At 40.0% G+C, this 23,643-nt stretch overlaps 2 protein-coding genes across 2 annotated transcripts in view; one reads left to right on the top strand and one right to left on the bottom strand.

Annotated features, from left to right (window-relative positions):
* The window catches only part of LOC119424615 (nipped-B-like protein B), a 31,470-nt gene extending 14,750 nt beyond the window's left edge, over positions 1-16,720 (top strand). Inside the window, exons 13-47 of the mRNA XM_037692103.1 lie at positions 1,006-1,074; positions 1,211-1,300; positions 1,388-1,488; positions 1,576-1,662; positions 1,746-1,968; positions 3,394-3,545; positions 3,652-3,732; positions 3,856-3,956; positions 4,065-4,194; positions 4,292-4,374; positions 4,596-4,728; positions 4,815-4,958; positions 5,051-5,137; positions 5,231-5,448; positions 5,531-5,633; positions 5,718-5,816; positions 6,159-6,305; positions 6,847-6,981; positions 7,080-7,178; positions 7,275-7,328; positions 7,418-7,526; positions 7,649-7,785; positions 8,019-8,159; positions 8,627-8,720; positions 8,882-9,036; positions 9,128-9,218; positions 9,341-9,514; positions 9,611-9,801; positions 9,899-10,006; positions 10,461-10,661; positions 10,771-10,917; positions 12,954-13,306; positions 13,381-13,555; positions 13,674-13,865; positions 15,984-16,720. Of these exons, the coding sequence (XP_037548031.1) occupies positions 1,006-1,074; positions 1,211-1,300; positions 1,388-1,488; positions 1,576-1,662; positions 1,746-1,968; positions 3,394-3,545; positions 3,652-3,732; positions 3,856-3,956; positions 4,065-4,194; positions 4,292-4,374; positions 4,596-4,728; positions 4,815-4,958; positions 5,051-5,137; positions 5,231-5,448; positions 5,531-5,633; positions 5,718-5,816; positions 6,159-6,305; positions 6,847-6,981; positions 7,080-7,178; positions 7,275-7,328; positions 7,418-7,526; positions 7,649-7,785; positions 8,019-8,159; positions 8,627-8,720; positions 8,882-9,036; positions 9,128-9,218; positions 9,341-9,514; positions 9,611-9,801; positions 9,899-10,006; positions 10,461-10,661; positions 10,771-10,917; positions 12,954-13,306; positions 13,381-13,555; positions 13,674-13,865; positions 15,984-16,331 (4,952 nt within the window). The 3' untranslated portion in view covers positions 16,332-16,720. The remainder of the gene's footprint in view (positions 1-1,005; positions 1,075-1,210; positions 1,301-1,387; positions 1,489-1,575; positions 1,663-1,745; positions 1,969-3,393; positions 3,546-3,651; positions 3,733-3,855; positions 3,957-4,064; positions 4,195-4,291; positions 4,375-4,595; positions 4,729-4,814; positions 4,959-5,050; positions 5,138-5,230; positions 5,449-5,530; positions 5,634-5,717; positions 5,817-6,158; positions 6,306-6,846; positions 6,982-7,079; positions 7,179-7,274; positions 7,329-7,417; positions 7,527-7,648; positions 7,786-8,018; positions 8,160-8,626; positions 8,721-8,881; positions 9,037-9,127; positions 9,219-9,340; positions 9,515-9,610; positions 9,802-9,898; positions 10,007-10,460; positions 10,662-10,770; positions 10,918-12,953; positions 13,307-13,380; positions 13,556-13,673; positions 13,866-15,983) is intronic.
* Positions 16,721-20,175: 3,455 nt separating this feature from the next.
* On the bottom strand, positions 20,176-23,389 carry zmynd19 (zinc finger, MYND-type containing 19). The gene is made up of 6 exons (XM_037692717.1): positions 23,180-23,389; positions 21,593-21,652; positions 21,387-21,493; positions 20,794-20,934; positions 20,527-20,707; positions 20,176-20,441 (listed from the first exon to the last, which is right to left on the bottom strand). The coding sequence occupies exons 1-6, from the start codon at positions 23,228-23,230 to the stop codon at positions 20,298-20,300; spliced, it is 684 nt and encodes a 227-aa protein (XP_037548645.1). The 5' UTR covers positions 23,231-23,389; the 3' UTR covers positions 20,176-20,297.
* Positions 23,390-23,643: the final 254 nt, after the last annotated feature.

Genomic DNA, 23,643 nt, shown 5'->3' with positions numbered 1-23,643 from the left:
GAAAATCTGTGTTTGTTGTGTGTCTGTGTCTGTGTGTGTGTGAGTCTGCACAGCTTGCAAATCTGTCGTCTTGCCTGTGCACATTATTTGGTTGTTCACTTCAGCTCAATTTGTACACGACTTGGCAGCCGCCCCACATTTATGATTTATTCTGTTAAAGTATCTGTTCTCAAAGATGGGTTCAGGACCCTACTGAGTCGCAAAACACCAAGTAGTGATCTTAACACGATCTTTAGTAACCTAAAATATTTAAAAATATATATTAATTGTTGCACATTTATGCCATATTAGAACATTTTAATACTTTTTTTGGATGTAACTGGGACCCCGTGTACACAAATTTGTTCCACCACATGTACCACATGTAGTGTGATTGATAAATAAAGAACCTTGAATTATTGAAGAAAAAAACAGTATTCAATTGTAAAATGGCTGTTAAGGATGTTTATGTTGCCACTTAATTGGCTTAGATGTGTTCTTTACTTCAACCAGTGAAAATTGGGGCCACAAGTCTTTACCACTGTTGTTTTGTGAGTTGATTGCAGTAAAGTTTGAAAATTATTGTGTGGAGTACATTTTTGAAATGAAGACAGGTTGATTTGTACTAATTTTTCAGTTTATAATCAGCATGTTTTTTTATACTTGGAGAATGGCCTTGAATGCTTTGTGTTAGAGGAGAGCTCCCACACAGGTGTCAAAATACAGCTTTAGCCTTCTTCAGACAGGTTAAACCCAGTGCTAGTGACACAGTTCAGGTGGATTTGTCACAGACTGGAGATGCCTAACATGGCTCTGTGACTATTTGAGTGAAAAGTTGTCACAGAAATGTTTTAATATTTTTTAAACCGAAGCGATGGGACTGCCTCTGCAACTCAAATCGCGATCTCTGAGAAAGTTGCCAGACATTCTAAAGACTCCCTCATTAATACAGTTTGCCAACTGGTCACAGCTCAAAAATATACCACCTTTAGTATTACTTTTCTCATTAATTTGTTATTTGTTTAGTTTCCAGAAAAATGAAGAAAAAAGAGAAGCAGAAAAGCAGAATGATGTATGATTCCATGACTTTAGAAGGTAACACAATTTTATTCCTATAACATGATTCTGATGGTTGTTTAAAAAAGCAAACTCTAAAGAAACATACTTTTATACTAAGCTTGCTGATTTAGGTTGATTGATTGATTGATTGATTATATTGTTTCATTTTTAGAAAAGTTGGACTCTTCTACATTTAAGAGATTTACATCCAGCGTGGACAACATTCTTGAGAGCCTTGAGGACATAGACCTCACTGCAACAGGTAGATACAAAGTATTGAACATTTTTCAAACGTCGACTCACATGTTGGAGCGGCGAGCTGACTGACATCCTCTGGTTCCTTAATTAGATGATGATGAGATTCCTCAAGAGCTTCTCCTTGGAAAGCAGCAGCTGAGTGAGCTGTGCAGCGATTCCACCAAGATTAAAGCTATGAGCATCTTCAACAAGGTTTATATAAACAAAGTCTGATTTACAGTAAGGCTCCCAGCAGCACTGTTGGAAAATAACCGTCCTTTAACTGTTTATGTTTCACAGTTTTCATCAAGTAAACTGGTGAAAATTTTAAATATTCTGGAGAAGAACATTCAAGACAGCGTCACTCTCTCCACCTTAATGAGTCATGTAAGTTCTCAATCTTAATATTGATAAAACTCAAGTTAAAACGTGTGTTTTAATTATTTATTTATATTTAAATGAATCTCTAGGATAATGACTCCATGGATGAGGAGCGTTTGTGGCGTGACCTCATCATGGAGCGCGTGACCAAGTCTGCAGACGCCTGTTTGACTGCACTCAACATAATGACTTCTCCACGCATGCCTAAAGTCGTTTATATAGAGGACATAATCGAGAGGGTGCTGCAGTTCACCAAGTTTCACCTGCAGAGCACTTTGTACCCTCAGTATGACTCTGCCTACAGAAGTGGAGGTCAGCAGCAGTGTTCGTCTCTTCTTTTAAGATTCTCCACAGTGTTCATGTAGTCTTGAGTCATTTGCCAATAATTGTTATGGACCATATATGAAAACTCCCTGATTGAGCTACAGGTGGTACAGATAATTTTGAGCTCTTTTAAAGTTTCTAGTAGAAATGTTGTGTCGCTCACCGACCACTTTTACTTCCCCGACATGCTAATGTTATTAGCATTAGCCAAGCGGAAATGACATAGGTCGCACATGCACAGCCAGGTCAGTTTTTCACGATCGGAAAAAAATGAACAGATTAAGTGTTTACATGCGCACCGTTCGGATTATGAGTCGGCGTAAACCACCAGTCTCATTCTGATTACAAATTCATTCGGATCGAGCTGAATCGACAAAAAATAATCCAAATGGGGCGTTTGCATGACACATTTTTATTCCAAATGGCCGTTTAATCCGATTACTTATGTCCATGTAAACATAGCTAATGTCTCACTGAAGTTGCAGCAGCTATGGGGAAAGACAGACCCCCGCCCACTCCCTTCCTTTTCTGAGTCTGTGTCTGTCACAGCAGAGACACAGGTTGTGCGCCCGCCCCCATGGACTTGCGCTCCCGATAGTTATATGTTCACGCACGGCGTGCACACACAACATACTTGGGATCCTGAACAGGCTTAATTAACATAACAAGCCAACGAGTCCGACAAGCAAGTTACCATCCTCTGTGTCACTTCTGAACAACTCCGCCCACTCCAGAGGAAGATTGGGGGAGAGGTAGCAGAAGAGGAACAGCATATAGTTGTCAAAAGCCTAGAGGGCCCTCTCGCGGCTGCAAATGGTAATGTTTACTCTTTGGTTCATGTCAGTATGAATGAACATTTAACGCGTCAGTCAAAAATTGTGTCATGAATAGGGAAAAATAAACGTATATAAGTCACTTTGTCGCAGGACTGGCCAAACTATGAAAAATAGAGCGACTTGTAGTCCAAAAAATACAGTACACATAAAATTTTCTTAAAAATTGAAGGAAACCAGAGCAGTATTTATGAATGAAAATATATTTTGCTCTTAATAGTTAGCAAGAAACAATCAAATAAAAAAACATTTTAGAAATAAAACATTAATTCAAGGGGAAAAAAATCTTCCCACATAATTTTTCCACCGTTTCATACAAATAAAAGCAGCACTTTTCTGCAAACATTTTAAGTTGCAATAAATTTGACTGAGTTTTAGATGTCAAAAAATGGCTTCATACTGGATAAAAAGTTTGAAAATGTGCGTCTTGAAAAGTATAATAAAATTTCAAAATGAAAAATTATAGGAAATTCTTACTAAATGTCAAATCAATTCAGCCATGCTTTCTATGCTGTCTCGGGTGTTTTATTTATTTATTTTTGTTATTAATTCTTGTTTCCTATTTATTCTTCTCATCAAGGTGGCACACATACCTCAAAGTCCAAGAGAGCAAAGTCTTCCATTCACAAACAGAAAGTGGTCGTGGTGCTCTACAGCAAAGTGTGCGATATTATCAGCAACATCTCCGAGCTCCTTGAAATCCAGCTGCTCACCGACACAACAATTCTTCAGGTGCCATTTTTGAATCTCTTTTTTCATATTGTTCAAAATTGTGGCCTTCTGTCACCTCTGACTGTTGAGCTTCTGCCATATCTGTCTGCTTTTGTGCCTTTTTTAGGTGTCCAACCTTGGTATAACACCTTTTTTTGTGGAGAACGTCAGCGAACTGCAGTTATGTGCCATCACACTAGTGACAGCAGTAAGTTGGCTGTTTAATGTTGCTTGCATTAGTTTTGTAATTGATATGTGATTGAACTGTCACCCCTGCGTGACTTCTTAAGTGGCTGTGTTTCAGTTTAGTGCTTCAAACATATTTTTGTAGGTGTTCTCTCGTTATGAGAAGCACAGACAACTCGTTCTTGAAGACATTTTCACCTCCATGGCTAGACTTCCTACAAGTAAACGCAGCCTCAGAAACTTTAGGTAACTAAAACCTGTGCATATTTTTGCTTCGTTCAGTTACATAAATCAATGCAACTTGTTATGAAACTCTTCGTACACCCAGTGATATTGATGTCTCCACTTCCTTAGGTTAAACAGCAGTGATTCAGATGGAGAGCCCTTGTATATCCAGATGGTCTCGGCCCTCGTTCTTCAACTCATCCAGTGTGTGGTTAACTTTCCCTTTGAGAAAGAGGCCGAGGAGGAACGCAATAAAAAGGTAACTCCAAAATGTGATCTGATTTACAGTATATACATATTTATTAGATATCATGGTTCATTTATTTACTTCTATTATTTTTGGCTTATTTTTCTAGATGGATAAAGACGCTATCATTACAAACTCTTATGAAACTGCCATGAGGACCGCTCAAAACTTTCTCTCAGTGTTTCTGAAGAAGTAAGTCACTATTTCTGCTCTGACTCATGACATAAAATGTTTTTCTTCTCTTGTTTATTCCTTGTTATTTAATTATTATTTATTTGTATTTAATTTCCCTCTGGGATGAATAAAGTATATTTGAATTTGTTAACCTCCAGCATATTACCCTGTTATAGGCTGTAACCAGGTCACCATTCAGCTGTTAGTTCTAATGAAAGGCTGTGATTTGTTTATTTCAGATGTGGCAGTAAACAGGGAGAAGAAGACTACAGACCTTTGTTTGAGAACTTTGTTCATGACCTGCTGTCTGCCGTCAACAAGCCTGAGTGGCCAGCAGCTGAACTGCTGCTCAGTTTACTGGGCCGACTTCTGGTGAGTAGCGCTGTTCTCTCCAAAGGAACCGTCACTCATCCTCTGTCTTCATTTTGACATTTCCATTACCTCCTTTTCCACTCTAGGTGCACCAGTTCAGTAATAAGCAGACAGAAATGGCTCTCAGGGTGGCATCGCTGGACTACCTCGGCACTGTTGCCTCTCGCCTGCGTAAAGATGCTCTCTCTAGCAGGATGGACCAAAGAACTATTGATCGCATTCTCAAAGAGGTGCACTAATTGTCTGAATGGATTGATACATGTAAACTAACAGAATTTCAATATGTATTTATTATGCTCCTGGTATATTTGTTTCTTTACAGACTCCAGGCAGTGATGAGATACAGCAACTCCAAAAGGCTTTGTTGGACTTTCTAAATGGAAACATCGATGCAGATCCAGCTTTACTGGTAATTGTTTGAGTTTTGTATTCTTAATGCTTTTAAGAATTAAACATACTCAATATAATCTTGTCATCACATGTATTCATTTGTTTTATCCAGTTTGCCAGGAACTTTTATATTGCCCAGTGGTACAGGGACAATACAGTGGAGGTAGAAAAAGCGATCAAGTCTCAAAATGAAAATGATGAGGACTCTAAAGATTGGCGACATTCCAAAAATGTGGACCCGACTGAGGAGATTGCACAGTTCGCTGAGGCAAGGAAGAAATTTCTTCGTAAGATCATCAGGACTACACCTTCAGATTTCAGCTCTGTCAGGTTGGTACAGCACTTTGAGCAACTTTTATTATTTTTTTCTTATTCTGTTATTAAAGTGTTTATTTATTTATTTTTATTCCAGAGCAAAGTCTGACGCAATAGACTATGAAGACTCCTGTCTGGTTGTCAGATATCTGGCTTCTATGAGACCGTTTGCACAGAGCTTTGACATTTATTTATCACAGGTAAGATGCTTATTTTATGTTAAAGATGATAGAGAAATCACATCGTGCCACGTGTGTCATTTGTGTTAAATAATGTTATTGTAGATTCTGAGAGTCCTGGGTGAGAGTGCCATCGCAGTGCGAACTAAAGCCATGAAAAGTCTGTCAGAAGTTGTGGCTGTGGATCCAAGTATTTTAGCGCGAGTAAGTGTTGGACGGTCCTTACACTTTTTGTCACCGAATCTTTAGCAGCAGCTCTCAATGATTTGTCTCAAGCTTATCAGCCACAGCAGACACTCCACTTTTGTTCACTCCATTTGTCTGAACGTCATGTAAATTATTAAGGTGTTTTTATTAATTTTGTGTATTACTGCAGTAATTGTATGTCAAGATCTGATCACTTTTAATATATTGTGGCTTACAGCTGCTCACCCAGTCCCTGAACATGCCTTTAGGTCACTAGACAGATAGCTACACTTCTGTGTATAAAAAAGCAGCTAAAATGAAAAGTTTGTGTCTTGCTCACCCTTTATATTTGTTTTGCAGGTGGACATGCAGCGCGGAGTGCATTGTCGCCTCATGGACAACTCCACAAGTGTACGAGAAGCAGCGGTGGAGCTTCTTGGTCGCTTTGTGCTGAGTCGACCAGAGCTTATTGAGCAATACTACGACATGCTCATCGAAAGGATTCTGGTAATTTATCAAGCCTCGTTGCTACTCGTTTAGCACAAGTGTATCATACACATGAGCACAAGACTGAACTGATTTGTGTCCTATTATGGGTTTATTAAAGTTGATCTCAAGTTCATCCTCGACTAAATGTGTTTAAAAAGTTAATTTAAGATGCAAAGGGTCAGCTGAGGTTAAATGTATTCCCCATACCGCCACCTAAAGTTCAAATGAAGAACTGCAGGAGTTTGCAGCTTGACTTTTTGCAGAAATGTATAAATTTGTACTCTTCACTCTTAATCCTGAGCAGTTTGTCTGCCATAAATATGTTTTTCTTTTATCAGGGGTTGGGGGGTGGTGATTCTATTATTTAACCTTTTAAGACCCAAACTCTTGCATGACATGTATTATTAATTCCTATAATGTCCACATATGTGGATGCCAGGTCCTAGAAGGACCTCATTGTACTATTTATTTTTGTTTATTTTAATTATTAAAACATCATAACAGAAAAAAATGTGTAAAACGGCTCTTTGTTTATTCATATTTAACTGTCTTTTTACAGGACACTGGTATCAGCGTGAGAAAAAGAGTCATTAAGATTCTGAGGGACATTTGCTTGGAGCAACCAGACTTCCACAAGATCACAGAGATGTGTGTTAAGATGATCCGAAGGGTCAACGATGAAGAAGGGATCAAGGTTTGTGTTTATTTTATCGTTTATGTATATTTTGCAAATGGGACGTTTTAATTTTTAATACGCAGTTTTTAAACTTTTTAAATGTTTTGTTTTTGCAGAAACTGGTGAATGAGACATTCCAGAAACTCTGGTTTTCTCCCACACCGAGTCATGACAAAGACGCCCTGTCAAGGAAGATCTTGAACATCACAGATGTTGTAAGTACTATTTAGGGTAAAAGAAAGTCTTTCACTGAAACACCATGTATGGTTTTGATGTAATCTAATGTTTGCCTTGTTTTGGCTTGTTCCAAGGTGTTGGCTTGTAAAGATTCTGGTTATGACTGGTTTGAGCAGCTTCTGCAAAATGTAAGTTGTGTGACTCTTACAAAAATTAAGCAGCTTTTTGTTTGTGTACTTTTTCCCTCCATTATAACCACTATACTGTGACTGTGTAGCTTCTGAAATCAGAGGCGGATGCTTCATACAAACCGACCAAGAAGGCCTGCACCCAGTTAGTGGACAATTTAGTGGAACACATAAAACAATACGAGGAGTCCATTGCAGGTAATTAGAAATCTATTACTGTAATATTATTAGCAAAAGTAGATGTTTGTGGTATTTGTATACTGCTGTGTTTACCATTATCTGGCTGTGATAAATAACTTTTTTTTTTGTTTGTATATCAGACTGTGAAGACAAAGGGGTAAACTCAGGCCGTCTGGTAGCGTGCATCACCACTCTCTACCTAATTACTAAAATCAGAGCCCAGTTTATGGTCAAACATGCCATGACAATGCAGCCTTACCTAACCATCAAATGCAATGTAAGTACAATGCCTGTTGTTTTAGTTTGGCAAAGTTACTCCTTACTTCACTGTATGTAAAATAATTAAAGTTAGAGTCAAACCCAAAGAACAGAAATAAAGGCTTAACATTTATTTTATGCAACAAGTCCATCTAGTGGCAGCTTTACAGAAATGCAGTTGTTTAACAACCAAAACAACTAATCTTGGTCTGCAGGTTACAACTGTCCTGTGTTTCCTTTCTTTCATTTTAGACCCAAAATGACTTCATGGTAATTTGCAATGTGGCCAAGATCCTGGAGCTTGTCGTGCCTCTGATGGATAACCCTAGTGAGACATTCCTCACTACGATAGAGGAAGACCTGATGAAGCTTATCATCAAATACGGCATGATGGTTCGTCTCAGTTACAGAAACGTCATCCATCCATTATCTTTACCCGCTTCTTCCTTTCTGGGTCACAGGGGTCACTTGTGCCCATATCCAGCAGTCACTGTGCGAGAGGCGGGGTACACCCTGAACAGGTCGCAAGTCCATCACAGAGACAAGACAAACGACCATTCACTCTCTCACTCACACTTTATAGTTAGGACAATTTAGAGTTACCAATCAGCCTAACATGCATGTTTTTGGTCTGTGGGAGGAAACTGGAGTTCCTGGAGAATATCCACGCATGCACGGAGAGAACATGCAAACTCCACCCAGAAAGGCCCTCGGTTGGGACTCGGTCCAGCGACCTTCTCATTGAGAGGCAACAGCTCTACCAACCACTGTGCTACCTCAGAAATGTCATGAAAATAATAAAAAAGCATCAACATATATGATGCAGAATCATAATATATTTTATTGTGTCTGCTTCTTAGGTCGTGCAGCACTGTGTGAGCTGTCTTGGTGCCATTGTGAACAAAGTCACGCACAACTACAAGTTTGTTTGGGCTTGTTTCAATCGATTTTACGGTAAGAACTATGAACGAGCATCATGATTCAGAACCCTAGCAGAAATGTCAGATTGCTTGCGCTTTTGCTTTTTGTTAAATTGTCAGTTTTAGTGTGTATCGCAAAAGTCTAAGTGCTTAGAAATATTAGTTGCATTAGTTTATACTTGTTTTGTTTTACAGGAGCTCTGGCTAAACTCAAGACGCAGCACCAGGAGGACTCCAGCAGCTCCACTCTGGCTGCTAACAAACCCACCCTGCTGCGCTCCCTGTTTACTGTGGGGGCTCTGTGTCGACACTTTGACTTCGACCAAGAAGAATTCAAGGGTACTAACAAGGTAAAGACACGTCTTTTGATTGAAAAAGGTTTTTAGATCTATTGTAGAATTTGTTTTGATGGATCCTGCTATCTTCCCTTGTGTCTTTTAGATTGTCATTAAGGAAAAGGTGTTGGAGCTTCTGCTGTATTTCACCACTCATGAGGATGAGGAAGTCCAGATCAAGGCCATCATAGGTCTAGGTACATTGCACATAACATCTTGTTCGTACATTTACTGATTTATTGTCTACTACATTTAAATTGTTATGTTAGATTGACTTTAGTTTTCTCAGTTATGACTTGCCTGTGTGTACTCTATCAAGGGTTCCAGTTCATCATGCACCCAGAGCTCATGTTTGTGCAGGACATAAAGGTCCTGTATAACAACAGGCTGTCGGATGACAACAGTGCCGTCAGTTTAAAAATCCAGGTGCTCAAAAACCTGCAGACGTACCTGCAGGAGGAGGACTCTCGAATGCAGGAGGCTGATCGAGAATGTGAGTTTTACAAAGACTGTTGCATGTTGTTAAAAATCACTGCGGTATGTACATTGAGCAAACATGTTGAACCTGCTTATGTTCTTGTACATTCAGGGAAAAACCAAGCCAAACAGGAAGATTTGAAGGAGATGGGGGACATTTCATCAGGCATGAGCAGCTCCATTATGCAGATTTACCTCAAGCAGGTGCTGGAGTCCTTCTTTCACTCACAGTCCACTGTTCGGCACTTCGCTCTGAGTGTCATTACTCTGACTCTGAGTCAGGGTCTCATCCACCCTGTGCAGGTGTGTTCACCATCTTAACAAAAATCTTAAATTTACTTTATAATTCACAAACAATATGCAAAAAAAAAATTTTGTTTCATGCTTTTTTTGTGTGCAGTGTGTGCCCTACTTGATTGCCATAGGAACAGATCCAGAGCCAACCATGAAGAACAAAGCGGACCAGCAACTCGTGGAGATTGACAAGAAATATTCAGGTTTCATCCATGTGAGTGGATGATGGTTAACTTTAACTAGAATGGATGTAAAAGTTAGGAAACAAGGGGCTCTTTCAATAAATTGTGTGAAAGATTCATTAGAAGGACTTGACTAAGGGACTAAGGACAAAGGGAAACAATCAAAACTACTCTTATCATAAATGTATATTATCAAAATAATAATTTAACTGTTTTTGTATAATTTCTTTAAAGCTATGGGGAAAGTTAACTCAGTGTTAAACTCAGATTAAGAATTTTGCTATTTTAAAATATTTTAAACAACTGTTACATATACAGGACATGTAATGGAAATACAAGTATCTAAATGTATTTCTGTTTTTATCTTTGTTGTACTGTGTGAATAATATGCATAGTTAAACATAGGATTTGAAGAAATGAATTCAAATCTTATCATGTTGCAGTATCTGTGTATTTGATAAGTGGCGAAACTTTGTGCATTCACAGATGAAGGCTGTTGCAGGGTTGAAGATGTCCTATCAGGTGCAGCAGGCCATAAATGGAGGCAAAAGCGCAGCGATCCGAGGTTTTCGTTGCGATGACTCAGACTCTGCTCTCTGCTCTCATCTCTACACGATGGTCCGTGGGAACCGACAACACAGACGAGCCTTTCTCATCTCCCTGCTCAACCTGTTTGATGACAGCTCTGTAAGTTCTCTTTTTTGTTGTTGTTGTTGTGAAATTGAGGTTTTTATTTCAGTGTATTTTTAAAGAAGAGGGAAATATTGATTTAACTGTTATGTTTTATTCTCTGCAGAAAACAGAGGTGAACATGCTGCTCTTTGTAGCCGACAACCTGGCCTGCTTCCCATACTTAACCCAGGAAGAGCCTCTTTTCATCATGCATCACATAGACATTACACTGTCTATCTCTGGTAGCAACCTGCTCCAGTCTTTCAAGGAGGTAGGAACCATTTACACCTAATGCTTGAGGTGATAACTATATTTTGCAAGTAGCCTGTATTTACTTAAAAAACATTTTAGTAGAGCATAAAGAAGAATTAAAAATTGTCACAAACACATAATTAAAGCAACAATGTGATATTTTTTTTTACGTTTTATACCTCAGTTTTTTTAGACCCTTCAGTTCACACAGATCTCTTTATGAGAAGATCAAAAGTGATCTTGTGATTAAATCTGTTACTCAAATAGTAGTTTATTCTGAAAATTAGCATGTGAATAGATGCTCTTTTGGGACAGTATTGATTGCTGTCTTTGCCTTGTTTACGTTACAAAGCCATGCTGCAGACGCACAGCTTCTGCCTCATGAGCAGCTGAGCACATGAACAGTAGCTGACATTCATAATGTAGGAGCTGTTGCTGTTTCCTGCTACTCAATGGCCACAAACCTTTTAGCTTTTGACCCACAGAATGACAGTGACAGAAGCTTGTGACCCCATCAACCATTTATAATATATAAACTTTGACAGAAACTCTATAAAAAAACATACAGTCACCTTGTCTCCTCCTATAAATAAATGTGCAAATTAGTGTAAATACACAGCAGGCTTCCACTCTGTGGCCAAATAACCATGGCAAAGGCATTGAGTAAAGCAAAAAAAAAAAAAGCTGTACTAGTGTCAAGCGGTAAAGTTTTATTTAATAGTAATTCCTCCAAGGTTGGAGTTTATTAATAAAAGAGGGAAAACAAGTTGAAGAAGGTGTTAAATGCTTTTAACTCAGCAGGATCTGAATTAAGGTCCTTGCCTGAAATGTAAAATAAATGGTTTGACATCAGAGAAACGAATTACTGCGCATCGACAGAGTGTTTCTGGGCATCATACAAATAAGGCTGTCCCATACAGCTGGCATAGCACAGGAAGGACTGTGAAATACTTGACCTGTCAGCCAGCTCCCTCTGAAAGGCTCTGATTGCAAGAAGGAACCCCAACATGGTGAGGACTTTACTCGTCATCAGCAATGCACAGCTCCTCCTAGTTTCCCTCTGTAACTCCAGGGCCAGTTTAGTGCGGAGCAACAAAAGAGTGGCTCTGGATACTTTAAATCAGTTAAAAAAACAGGCATGATCCTTTGTTAGCAGGTCAATGTGATCCCTGAAAACACCGACTCCCCCAGCAGCACCACAGCTGCCATTGTTCCACAATTACACGCAACTTTACCCAGCTATTTATGGACACGTGTCATTGTCTACACCTTGTGGACCGTAGGAATCATCACATGAGATTCCCTGAATTAACACGCTGATCCAACACGTTTTTTTCCTCAGTGAGAATGGAAGTTCCCCCGTAGACAGTTCACATACATCTCATGTACCTCAGCTGTCTGTGTGCCTCGCAGGCGTGCGGTCACTGATGCATGTTTATATGTACATGTGACAAAAATAGAGGACTTTACAGTTCACATTGTAGGGAAGTTGTTTTGATCATTTTTGAGGTGTGTTATGGAAGATGGGCAGGTCAAAGGTTTGCATATATTTACACACTTTCATACAAGGTTTGTTTTGATACATCTCGATGTGTGCATAAAACATGACATGCACAACCTGTTTTTTGCAAACGCACCATTTAGACATGAGGCACCTGGATAATATCTAATTACCCCCACTTGATGTTTCATGGCTCACAGTGGAGTCCGAACCTCAAAAATCAGTTTTTGTATTATTATTTAAAAGTTTGCTTCTTTTTTGCTCTTTGTTTATGCTTAATTTAGGTATTTTTCTCTTAATTTGTATGTTAAAAAATGTAATTATCTATAAATTCAAGATAAAAAGTATTTGATAGCGTACAAAGTGTTTTTTATTCTTTTCAGTGATTTAAAAAAAAACTTATTCGGAGCCATGTTTTTGAATTGTTTTATATTTTTCCTATTTTTGACCCCAAGTTATATTTTTGATATTTTTGTAATCTTAAGTTTTAAGCCAACGTCACTGACTGTGTATTAGTGATTAATTTTTGTGTGTGTTGGGGGGTTATTTTTCAGTGTTTACGGAAAGAGCCCATAAGGCACGAGAAGAAGGTGAAGACTAAAAAGAGAAAAAAGAAGCATTCTCGCAGGAGGAAAGACAGTTCAGATGAGGATGAAGATGACGAGGAGGAAAAGCAGAGCAGCAGCACATCCAGCAGCAGTGATGAGGAAGAAGAAGAAGAGGTCCACAGGCGAAAAAAGCCCGGAGCGCACGACTCAGACTCAGACTTGGAGGACGAGGAGGCTGTGATGGACCGTTTGCCTGATAACACCACCCCTCTGATGGACTTTGCGAGTGCTTCACAGGGTGTTCTGCTCCTGCTGGTCCTCAAACAGCATCTGAAAAATCTTTACGGCTTCTCAGACAGGTTGGTCACATCGTCAAGATTAATTTTTTTTTATCAACTTGCACAGTTCGGTGAACATCTTGTTTGTTTTTCAGCAAAATCCAAAAGTATTCACCAACAGAGTTAGCCAAAGTCTACGACAAGGCGGTGAACAGGAAATCTAAGGTGCACTTCAACCCTCGTCAGACTCTGGATTACCTGAAGAGCAATCTCACGAAGAGAGAACTCAGCTACGAGACTAAGAAGAATATCGTCAAACAGTATTTGGATGTAAGCACACGGAGGCAAAACTTGTCTGTGATTTACATGATAACTTATTCTTTGATTTAAATTAAATCTTAGTTCCCATCTTTCACAATTAAAAATTTTCCCACCTTTTGCCTCGTAGTTCAAGGTACTGATGGAGCACTTGGACCGTGACGAAGAGGATGAGGAAGGGGGTGAAGCTAATGCCAATGCCAGAAACAAAGCCATCAATTCGCTGCTGAAGGGCCCGAAACCCCAGAACCACAACCACAGTGATTACACAGCTCCAGTGGAGACAGACGATGAGGAGAGTGAGGAAGAAGATCCTCCTGCGGTAAGAACTGAACACTGCCCATTTTCATCTTCAGTCATAAATAGTTTTGGTAAACATGGTTATTAACATGCTTTATTTATTTAAAGGGGACAATGAGCCATGGATCAACATGGGATTACCCCGTAATGGTGCCATTTTAGCCTAGCACTGATTCCTTGTGTTAGTTGCTTCCCTGCTACAACACACCTAATTCAGTGATTTAATTATTTCCTCAGGTTCTGCAGAAGCCTGTTAGTCGCCCATTTGTTCAAATCAGGTGTGTCAAAACAGAGAAACAACTAAAACATGCAGAATGGTGTTCCTTGAGGACTAGGGTTGGAAACCACTGGCCTAGAGGGCACATTCTTATCCATAGTTCCTGGCAGGTTGAAGGTGAAACACTTAAAAAAAGGAATTATATAAAACACTCTAATAAACAAATACAAACTGCATACGTGCATTAATGAGATTGTAAAAGTGACCAATAAACAAATACAGTAGTCCCTCGCTACTTCGCGGTTCGACTTTTGGGGACTTGCTCTTTTGCAGTTTTTCCATGTAAGATTGGACATGGACGCACAACTGGCTGATTGATGGATGAGCCACTCGATCAGCATGGAATTATTATTTAAAATAAATTATTTTATATTATTTAGCACCTGTGAGCAGCCCACAGGTGCAGGGAAAAGCTCCCTCCTGCACCATATCATGATCTCCATTCTGCAGAGGAGAAGTGGGCGTGGCCAAGAGTGCTGGCGGCAGAGAGCAGTTGGTGGCAGAGAGCTGATTTCATGACATGCTTTGCTCTTTTAGAGCGTTTAGAAACTTTGTTTAGAATATTACAAGAGTAAACTACTTACTGCTTGTACTACTATTCCTACTTTGTGGTTTTTCACTTATCGTTGAGACGCTGAGAACGGAAACTCTTGCGATAAACGAGGGACTACTGTACATTAAAGCATATAAAATAAAACTGGGGGGAAGTTTTCGTTAAAGCTCAGCAAAATGATGACAAATCTGAATGCTTTGATGAGTCCTCATGACCCATTGAGACTACCTGTATAAATAAAAGTTATAATAAAATATAAAAAAAAAAAAAACAGGGATCACAAGTTAAGATGTTTCAGATGAGCCTTAAAAAATGGAAAACTTTTAAAGTTGCTGGTAAAATATTCTCAAAATTTATTCAATGTTTTCCAAAAAGTTGCAATGATGAAATGAAAAATGACTTTTTGTCAAAAACCTTTAGGCCTGCTTGGAGAAAGTTTATTATTTGTAGTTTTGATCACTTTAGGCCAAAGTTTAATCAATATGTGACCAAAAAGTCACTGAATGCAAATTCACCCGAGCAGCATCAGCTGTCAGATATGACCTTTTTTGTTTCAAGTTTTTGCAGATAAAATTCACTAGTATTTGACATTTATATACATTTTTAAAAGGTATAGTAATAACTAAATTTGTTTGTATTCTTAAGCTCCTCTTCTCTTTAGCTTACACTTCTAACCCCAGTCATACAAGTTATAATCTGTATTAAGGATGCACAGTATTGTCGGCATGGTATTGATATCAGCCGATATTAGCGATAAAGTTAAATATCAGAAATCGGACATTCCATCAAAAAAAAAAAAAACACAGATATAAAAGGTTTCTGCTTTAAGTAAATTTTTAATTTAAGAAACTGTCAAGTATATCTATTAAAGTACTAAAACTTATTAACTTTTCACTTGTCACTTGTGAACAGGTTGAGTTTAGATTTGTGGAAATGTACACATTTGCACTGTTCGAGTGTTGTCAATATGTTAAATAGAGTAAATGTTGTGAATAAATTTGACATTAAATGTAATCCAAGTTGAAGTGTTACATTATTTTCAGCCCTTTTTGGCATTTGCATTTGGTAGCAGGTCAAATTGACAAAGAACATGCAGAATAATGTAGTGTTTTAATTCCACAGCAGAGAAAGCTGTCTACTGTAGTCTCTGTAAGTAGATCTAGGAAACATAATATTGGTGTTGGTTTCAGTTATCGGTCAAACAAGTTTTAACATATCAGGTATTGGCCAAAAATCCAATGTCATGCATCCCTAATCTATACTCAGAGCTCTGAGTGAAAGGTAACTAATGCTGCCTCTTTGATTCACAGCGCAAACCGAGAAAAGGTGCTGCTGAGGATTCAGGTCAGATGAACGAGACAGTGGAAGAGATGGACGTCGTCGCCGTCTTCCGTCCTAAATACAAAGACAGGCCGCAGATCGCCAGAGTCATCCAGAAGACCAGAGGTGGCTACAGTATACACTGGATGACAGGATCGTACTCTGGATCGTGGTCTACGGCAAAGAAAAGGGACGGTCGCAAAAAGGTGCCTTGGGTCGACACGATCAAGGAGTCGGACATCATTTGCAAGAAAATCTCCTTGACGAGCGGACAGAAGCTGACAAACAAAGTGGCACAGACGTTACGGGCGCTGTACGCCGCCAAGGATAAGAGTTAACTCCTCTAAAACACAGCCTGAATCTTTGGATCTTCTATACAGAGAAAGAAAGGAAGCCTGTTCAGATTTTAAAGTTCTGGTGGAGTGAAGCGCATCGCGAGCAGTTCACTTTGTGACATGTTTCAATTTAAACACAGGCAAAACAGAGAAGGAAATGTTTGTGAAAACATTGTGTGGGAGTTCCTTCGCTGTTGTGCAGCCACTTGGATGTTTGGTTTTTACTCCCACTGTATCATAGTTTAACGCAGAAACATGTTTATATCTGAATATAATTCTGTAAAAAAAAAAAATTAAAGTGAATGTTGGAAACTAGTGTATTGATGATGTTCTTAATAAAGTGTTTTTGGAAATAAAAGTACAGCCAGACAAATTTATTTACTTGACCTAAACTCTCAAAGACATTTAGATGTTCGCCCACCTGTGTTAGACTATCTTTGATATAATTTATGTTGGAAGCCGTGCAGTAAATGTGCCTGGAGTGATCTGAATAGAGGATAGGATGTTCTGCAACACAGGGATCCGTAATGCTACCCCTGCGGCACTTCTAGTGGAACAAATACTGCAATAAATTTTTTTTTACATCTTTATTACTTGGTTGAGCTTCTTTTCTCTTACATCAGATCGTGTTGTGCAACTGGTGGTTTTTCTTTTAGACCTGACGCTGCACAGTTTGCTATCATGGTAGATACAGAAAATGGGTGAAAAGCTGTTAAAATCTATTGGAAAAACTTTAAAGGGCTTTCAGAAAGTTTTGAAAACTAACCCAAGACCACTTTAAAGCAGAAGTTGTGCAGGGAAACAACTAAAACATGCAGGACAGAGGAAGGCCCTCCAGGATTGGGCACTGCTGCTTTAAAAGATCTTGAAAGCAAAATATAAATATTAAAAGCAAGTTTTAAAACTTTTGCACTGTCCTGTACAAAAGTAAAGTTGTGCAATTAAGACTTCTCTGCTGACAAAATAAGATACAGATTAATTCCTGACTTGATATTACTGGTAGATGCAACATGTTGAGATCAAAATAATTACTTGAACTAGTTTTCCAGTTACAACACATGTCCAAAAAGTGAACACATCTATATGGATAAACTTCCAAGTATTATTGAGGAGTAAAAATACGTTTCAGTATTTCTTCTATGAGTTCTGTAGCCAGTATGGAATGAGTAAAAAAACAGACTAAATGAGTGGCTCATTGAAAGATAACATTCTTTTTAATTTTTTTTAAATATAGTAATTGGCAGTTAATTAAACAGCCACCGTCAGTGTATCTCTCCAGTCCCAAGCCGGGTAAAAGATGGTTGTGTTAAGAAGGGCGTCTGACGTAAACTCTTTTGCCAAAATCAATATGAGAGTTCATCTAAGCGATGTATACCAGATCAGTCGAGGTCCGAGTTAATGACCGCCACAGGTGCTGGTGACAAACGGTGCCAGCAGATATTACGCTACTGTTAGTCGAATACCACGAGGAGGGAAACATGTCAGGATAAAAGAAGTGGAAAGTCAAGAATGTAGGACAGAGGGTTGCAACTATGTGGGGACAATGACAGGCAAAGGTTGAGAGCTGGATGACATGATGCAGAGAAGGAAGGTAGAGCTGACATGATGCAGAGAAGGAAGGTAGATGTTTTGTGTCCAAGAGACCAAGTGGAAGGGCAACAAGGCTCACAGCATTGGAGTAGGATTTCAATTGTTTTACCATGTGAATAGAAAGAGAAATGGAAGTAGGGGTGGGTGGTCCTGAAAGAGGAGTTAGCAAAGAAGTTTGCAGGTATGAATGAAACAATATTGTTAGAATGTTTTAGAAAATAAGCTTTGCTCTATCCTTTTTTTAAAATGAGCACCCTGCAAGACTGGGGATATATTTCTGTATCAGTAAATATGAAAATCGTGTCAGATAAACATTAAAAGGTCATGAACATGTCTCGATAAAACTGATTTTTAAACTGAGCCAACTGCAACAATGAGGTGTAGTCCTTTTTATTATCATACAATGGAAAAGCAACCATCAGTAATCGCCAAATATACTTCCATTCACATAGTGTAGCTCTTTAATTCTAGGTGATTAATGCTTATATTCTTAGAAAACAAAACTTTAGACATCTGTACACTCCGTCCAGAAACGATGCCCCTCCCTGCAACCAATCGATGACAAGAACACAGGAACCAAATTTTAGTGCAGCGTTGAAACCGGTTCACACGCAGAAGAAAACATGTCGCATGGATACATACGGTACTTTAGTTTAGGGATTCATCTAAGACAAGAAAACCAACATGTGTGCATTGCAGGAACTACAAAGAAGGCAGGCGATTATGGTAATATTGACAATGTCACTTCTTTTTATGTTCAACAGACAAAAGCTAAAGAAATAATTCCAAAGAAGCACAAAAAATATTTTTGTGGTAGGAAATTGAAGGTATCGACACCAAGACAACCCTCAACATGGAAGATTTTAGTGAAAATGATGGTGTGCAGTGTTTTCTTGGAAAACTGGAAGGCAAACAGTGAGGAGGACTTATTCAGGATCAGGGAAGTACAAAAAAATAAATCAAGTCATCAGGGAAGAAATGTTCAGCTCATACCTGTCCCTGCCTTATTTCACCTGCAACACAACCACTTTTAACATTGTTAGCCTTCAAATATCACCAAGAACATGTTTCACAATCAAATGTTTTAAATAAATATAGCTCCATTGATATAATTTCTTAAAATAAAAAAAAAAAAAAAAAACATTAAGAGGAAACTCTTACACAAAAACCCCTCCCCGACCAGCGCATAGACAATAAACCTGTAAAAACAAACAAAATTTAACAGATGACGTTAAAAAAAAAACAGTAAATTTAGACCGACTGAAGGGATTTGAACCAGTTCACAGGAGTGCTGAGCTACAGAAGGTACTTTGGTAACAACAATGCTTACTGCGTGTGTGATCATCGGCAAAGTTTGTCACTAGAACATGAAAGTCGTTTCTCCTGCCATCAGTGCTTCGTTTAAAGTAGCATCCAGACCAGATTCTTAATACAAACAGGAAAGTTGTGATACTTAAATATGCAACAAATGTAGCTTTGTGTAGAATTAAACTCAAGCCTAATCAAATTCAAAATATATCAAAGAAATTGTTTTGTACAAAATTTAGCCTTTATTTGGCAGCCAACAGTGAAAACATTTTAAACCACCAGTTTCTGATTAAATAAAAGGACATTTAAAAATGGGTAAAACTCCCCTTAAGGAGCGAAGTTGTATGTTAACCTTGACCCATAAGCCATTTTAATGTCCTTCAGCACGTATCGGCAGTCGAAACACACACAGCCACAGGCGTTCACGCAGACACTCTCAATACTGGTAGTGCGATCCGATCAGTGAGATCCCATGTGTGGAGAACACAAGACAGGGAGGCGGCTAAGGTGTTGATGACCATGAACACAGCAAGGTCAGAGGGAGCAATACAGTGAAAAGGTCCGTGTCCCGTTTGTACCATCTGAGTGGCAGGTACTGTAGCCCCGAGGTCCCTCGTTAGCAGATACCCAGCGGCAAGGCAGAGGAACGAAAAAGTGGATGACGAGAGCAGTCTGTTGGACTGTGGTCCAGAGAAGTTTGTCAGGTTTGTCACCGAGACAACTTCTTCCCAAATAACAAAAACCATAGCAGCAGGTTGAGCTCGAGGTCCTCCCTCCTCGAGGAAAACTAAACCAAAAAAAAAAAAAAACACACTTCCCGCCATCCACATGAGAAGCAAGCTATGGAGAAATACGAGTCCTGGGAAGTGGCAGATGTCTTTGCTTTAATCTCCTTCCCCTCCTCCATGTTCTAACCCCCTGTCAGTCAATCAACATTGTCCTGTGTCATTAGTCTTTTATCAGCACCTTTCCCCTTTTTATCCTGTTTCACCCCTCACAAATTAACCCTTTTCTACCCATTTACCCCCTCCTCCTCCTCCTCCTCTCCCAGTCGAAGATGAGGGCTGATGATCATCGTTCGGGCTCCGACTCCAGGGCCAGGACCCGTTTACGCTCGCGGCACTGCTTCTTGTGGGCGGGCCAGTCCCTCTGCTGGCACTGTGAGCCACAGTAACGTGCCACCTGGCAGCGACCGCAGATGTTGAACTCACGCAGCTGTAGAAATAACAGATTAGAGGTTTGCGTATTCAAAAATTGGGGCTTTTGGATGGCTATGGAAGATGCGTTTTCTGTTACATACCCTCCTCTCGATGAGCGAACAGGGGGGGTAATGACACTCGTAGTAGGTGCAGGAGCACTCCTCCTCCTCCACCAGCTCGCCGTTAGCATTGTAGTAGCGTGTGCGGCTTAGCTCCAGATACTGCTCCTCTACCGGGTCGGCTGGGACCTGCTGGATGGCGAGCCAGTACAGAGACTGCTCTCTGGGGACAAAATAAATAAGAGGAAATGTTCAACATCTCTTAGAAACAATATGCTAGTTCTTATCAGAACACGTAAACAGTCTTACCTCTGCTTGCTGGAAATCTCCTCTGGCTTGGGGCTCCAGCCCACCGGCACCAGTCGAAGGTTGTCTAGCCGGTTGTCGACTGTCACAGAGTTGATGTGAATAACTTGAAAACTAGGAGCAATGCCGCCTCTGTGCTTCTCCCTGTGTCAAGACAAAAGAAGCTAATGTTACAGAAATGATCGAGATTTCCTGAGGATTCCAAGCTCATATGAAATTATTTAAACACGCTGCCAAATCTGTGCCGCAAGGTCAACATATTTCTCGAGACGGAACAGATGCAGAGAACAAAGTTGGCTTTACATTCTTTAAAGTGGCCTAAATATCATTCAAATTTAAAATGGCAGGTGTAACAAGCATTTCAATCGTTTTTTCCCCCTTTTCTACTTTAATGACTTTAAAAATTGTATTAAAGGCCAGATTCCCTTTGCTTTTGTTTTTTCCACAAGTTCTCAATTTGTCCTGCCAACTTTGATTGACCCTGTGACATTTTTCCACTAAAGAAGAAAATGTAAACAAAAAAAATTCCCATAACCATCTGAGGGTACCCAGAGAAAAGGAGTTTATCATGTAGTCGCCTGAAAGTAATTACTGACCAGAGCAGCTCGTGCAGCGGTCGTCCTGCCCAGCGCCCTTTGCCGATGTCAAAAGCATAAGCAAAGATCTTAGCTCCATTACCGTCGGCATCTACCTCCATGCGTGCCTGAAAAATTTAATAATGAAGCAGTTTCAACTCTTGGCTCTTGCTGTGCAAACCATTAGCGTTGTAGTACAAAAAGCAGTACTGAAAATAACAAATTACCTCAAAGGCGTAGTTTTCCACAAGTGGTATGTCCTGCTCATCAATCAGAGTGTACTTGGTCTGAAATGAAAAAAATAAAGAAATACTCAAGTTTCGAGCTGTATTTGAACCTTTTCAGAACTTGCTCTGAAGGAAAACTATTTTTTTAAACCAGTGTTAAAATAAAAAAAATAAAATAAAAAAATTGCATTAAAGTAATTACCAAGAGCTGTCTGAGCAATAAATAAAAAAATCTATAGATAAATCAATCACGATAATTTAACCTGCAACTTCACCATCTTAAATCAGCGATACATTTTTTTGTTTGTTTTACAAAATAAAAGGCATTCACGCACTGGTAATTCCATATCACCGACTGTTTCGTGCCAGTTTTTAACCAAGATATGGCTGTTTTGGTCAAAACTTGAAATATACAGTGCCCTTAATGGTAATCTCATGCAACACTGCAAGAAGTGTGTTGAGAGTGACTCTCAACTACTACCACAACAAACTTTAGCTCAACATCTGTACAATTGATTTATTGCCTTTTTTGTGTCTGCTAATGTTGATCAGCTGTGGTGGCCATCTTGGATTGTATTAACTCCAAATGTTAATCAGTTGTAGATGAACATCACTGATTACTTTCAGCATCATGTGAGCTTAAAACTATGTGTTTTGGAGGCCACAGCATTAAAGTGGCACTCGGTTCAAAGTGAGTTCAAACTCCTGTTCTGGTTTGAGTGGGTCAAATCCTGCACTGGTCACATTTGTTCACATGATCCTGACTTGCTTTAACCAGATCAAAGCTACCTGACCATTACACGTGGCAAAACACCAAGGTACCACGTGCGTGACGCCAATCACGTGGATATGACAACACGAAAAAAGTCTAGGACACTTTGCATTCACTGACAGGTTAAGTCTGAGCATTGCAGGGATGAAATCGTGCATATTTGCTGTTTCTGTCGTCACCCAGCAGGTGGTGGTGGGGGGGATGCACGACTGGTCACAGCAGTTTAGCCCGGCTGTCTCGTGACACCAGACCATTTCTACAACACAGCTGTGTAATATCACGTCTGCGTTAAGTACGTTTTCTAAACGAGGGGGGGAAGAGATGGCATTTTGACACGTTTCACTGAAGTTTATGAAACGTGGTGATGATTTCGTCATTAGCTGTCACTGACTCTAATCCAGACACCGCGGCTAACTCGCTAACAGCACCGCCGCTGAATTAAAAGCTTCCGCTTGTCGTAAAAGCGCTGAAACACAATTAGCACACGAGCAAAAGCGGCATCGAGAACGAGAATGCGTAAAAATACCATTACAACTGACGTTTGTGTCGGTTTATCCGTTAACGTTATCCAGCTAGCGTGCATGCTATGTTAGCTAGGAGAGTTGAGAAGAGCAGTCTGGCTCGACACGGCCGGCTTTTCTAATCCGCTCAAACCGTCAAGCTAACCCGCTTCCCGCACCCTCAGCGGATCCTTTATCAAAACAGCAGCGGACCAGCGTCGATAAATAACCGCCAAACGTGCTTTGTCGAGCGCTTGCTGCGGTCCCCGCGGGCCCACCCCCGGCCGCACATGGCAGCCCTTGGATCCAGCTCACCTTCCCGGCCACACGGCCGAGCCGTACAATCCCGAGCTTAAAATCCGACATCAGGAGAACGGGTGATGGTGACACCGAGAGGCGTGAGACACGACCTAGATGTATGAGAGGAATCGCCGGGGGCAGCCCCTCTCAGCCCCGCTGCGATGCTACTTCTGGGTCAAGCGACCAGTATCTGCCCTACGTCCGGGTCTCCGGCCGCAGCCCAGCCTCGGCAACACACCGCAGCCTGGAGCACGAAAGCCGAGAAAGCTACAGTGGAGGAGGCGGGGCTATGGGATGAAAGCCTTTTTTAAGTGACCAATCACATCGTGTTTTAGTTCGACGTGATGAATCTTATTGTCCAATGGAATACGAGATTTTTTAAAGACCTCCTATTTTACCCATTTCGTCAAGACTCGACTCGTGATCGCTTCCAACCATTTTCGCGCGAAATGTTTGACGACTCCAGGATTGGGAGGGGT

Source organism: Nematolebias whitei, chromosome 18 (assembly GCF_014905685.2).
Source record: "Nematolebias whitei isolate Nwh7 chromosome 18, NemWhi1, whole genome shotgun sequence".
Classification (NCBI taxonomy): domain Eukaryota; kingdom Metazoa; phylum Chordata; class Actinopteri; order Cyprinodontiformes; family Rivulidae; genus Nematolebias; species Nematolebias whitei.
Note: the sequence above shows the minus strand (reverse complement) of the source record. Positions and strands in the feature narration are given on the sequence as shown.

Excerpts from the sequence above, each read along its gene's own strand:
- zmynd19 (XM_037692717.1), bottom strand. The coding sequence starts at position 23,230 with ATGTCGGATTTTAAGCTCGGGATTGTACGGCTCGGCCGTGTGGCCGGG. Across the intron at positions 21,653-23,179 it reads TCGGCCGTGTGGCCGGGAAG|ACCAAGTACACTCTGATTGA; the intron begins GTGAGCTGGATC and ends TTTTCATTTCAG. Across the intron at positions 20,935-21,386 it reads CCGCTGCACGAGCTGCTCTG|GGAGAAGCACAGAGGCGGCA; the intron begins GTCAGTAATTAC and ends GTCTTGACACAG.